The 1,834-nt window shown below is 40.2% G+C and overlaps 1 protein-coding gene across 1 annotated transcript; it reads right to left on the bottom strand.

The window, feature by feature from the left end:
- Positions 1–430: 430 nt before the first annotated feature.
- Positions 431–1,366, bottom strand: LOC123244917 (olfactory receptor 2Y1-like). Its single transcript, XM_044673578.1, has one exon. The coding sequence runs from the start codon at positions 1,364–1,366 to the stop codon at positions 431–433; it is 936 nt and encodes a 311-aa protein (XP_044529513.1).
- Positions 1,367–1,834: the final 468 nt, after the last annotated feature.

Here is a 1,834-nt window from a genome sequence, read left to right as displayed (position 1 = left end):
TGGGCTATATTCCAAGAAGATCACCATAAGAAGGTGGCAAAGGAAGAAAGAGCAGAGAAAGTGCAAAGGAGGACTTCATGAAAGAAGTGACCTTGAAGGAAAAGAAGAATTTAAACAATAAGAGAAGAGGAAGGAGTGCATTCCAGGCATGGAGCATATTTATATCCTCCTAAAGAAATCCATAGAAGCTTGAGAGGGCAAAACAAGATTGGGGAACATCTAGAATTTACATTTGACCAGAGCACAAAGCACATAAAAAAGCAAAATGAAATGAGACTGAAAAAGTAGGTTGAAACAAGAGGGCCTTGAAACCCAAGTTTAATCTTAAATTATTATGTATATAATATTATTCCAATGATCTTCATACTCAGCTTTGTCTATCTTTGAGATTTCTATTACTTATCATGGCAGAAATTCTTCATTGTCTTCTCTACCCCAAGGTCCTTTTTGTTTTTATCACCTTCCTCAAAGCTCCCTTCATATCCTTGTTCCTCAGGGTATAAATAAGAGGGTTGAGCATTGGAGTAAAAATAGTATAAAAGAGAGCAGCAAACTTGCTATGACTTGTGGAGTAGCTGTGAGTGGGCTGGAGATAAGTATAGATAGCAGATCCATAGAAAAGAAAGACCACCATGAGATGGGACCCACATGTCTCAAATGCCTTTCTCTGTCCTTCTGCTGACTTAATATTCAGTACTGCTTGGACTATGTATACATAGGAGACCAAGATGAGTGAGGCAGGGAGCACCAAGATGATGACCCGGGCAACAAACATCTTGGCTTCTGTCTCTTTTGTATCCTTACATGCCAGCTTTAAGAATACAGGCATCTCACAGAAAAAATGGTCCAGATAGCGTAAGCCACAGAGAGGCATAGCCATCATAAGTCCTGTCTGGGCCACGGAGTTGACAAAACCTCCAAACCAGGAGATGGAAGCCAGCAGGAGGCAGAGCCAGGGTTGCATGATAGTAGTGTAGTGGAGGGGCCGGCAGACAGCAGTATAGCGGTCAAAAGCCATCACCACCAGAAGAACACATTCAGTAGAACCTAAGGCAAGGCTAATAAAGAGTTGAGCCACACAACCTCCTTTAGTGATGGTCCGGTCAAATCCATGCAGATTAACCAGAAGCTGAGGGACAATGCTAGTTGTATAACAGAGGTCTAGGAAAGAGAGATGACAGAGAAAGAAATACATGGGGGTATGGAGTTGAGGGAATAAATTGGACACGACAATGATGGCTGTGTTGCCAATCAAGGTCAGGAGATAAAAGATCAAGATGACCACAAAGAGGAGATGTTCCAAATGGGGCCAATCTGAGAATCCCAACAAAATGAAGTCTTGAGAACTGGTGTTGAATTGTCTCATAGCCCATTACCTGTCAAGACATTAAAATATAATTGAAGATTTCACATGAAGAATTTGACTAATGTCTACTTATTTCCCAAAACTCTCATTCTCCTCCCCATTCTACTTTACTACTCTTCTACATTGATACTAATTTTCTGTTCTTTTCTACTCACAATGTTTACTCAGTTGTGTCCTATTCTACTCAATTATGTTCTATGCCATTCTGTTTGTCCTTTTCTCTATGTTCTGTTGTATTTCTCTCCTTTGCCTCTTTGCTTCAGCTAATTAAAGCCAAGGGTTAATGAGGTCAAAATCACAGGTATAGTCTGCTAAACTCCCCATTTAGCTTCCTTTAGGTCTGTGGCAACAAACAGCATTCCAACCCTGGACCTACCTTTTTTACCTCTGTTCATTTTTGGCAAGTTATTGAGATAATACATGTAACATGCTTTGCAAATCTTAAAAGCATCATATGTGAGCTATTAT

This window comes from Gracilinanus agilis, chromosome 4 (assembly GCF_016433145.1).
Source record: "Gracilinanus agilis isolate LMUSP501 chromosome 4, AgileGrace, whole genome shotgun sequence".
In the NCBI taxonomy this organism is placed as follows: domain Eukaryota; kingdom Metazoa; phylum Chordata; class Mammalia; order Didelphimorphia; family Didelphidae; genus Gracilinanus; species Gracilinanus agilis.
The sequence above is the reverse complement of the archived record's forward strand: the minus strand, read 5'-3'. Positions and strand labels throughout refer to the sequence as shown.

Bases quoted from the DNA above. Each gene is read 5' to 3' on its own strand.
- LOC123244917 (XM_044673578.1), bottom strand. From the start codon at position 1,366: ATGAGACAATTCAACACCAGTTCTCAAGACTTCATTTTGTTGGGATTC.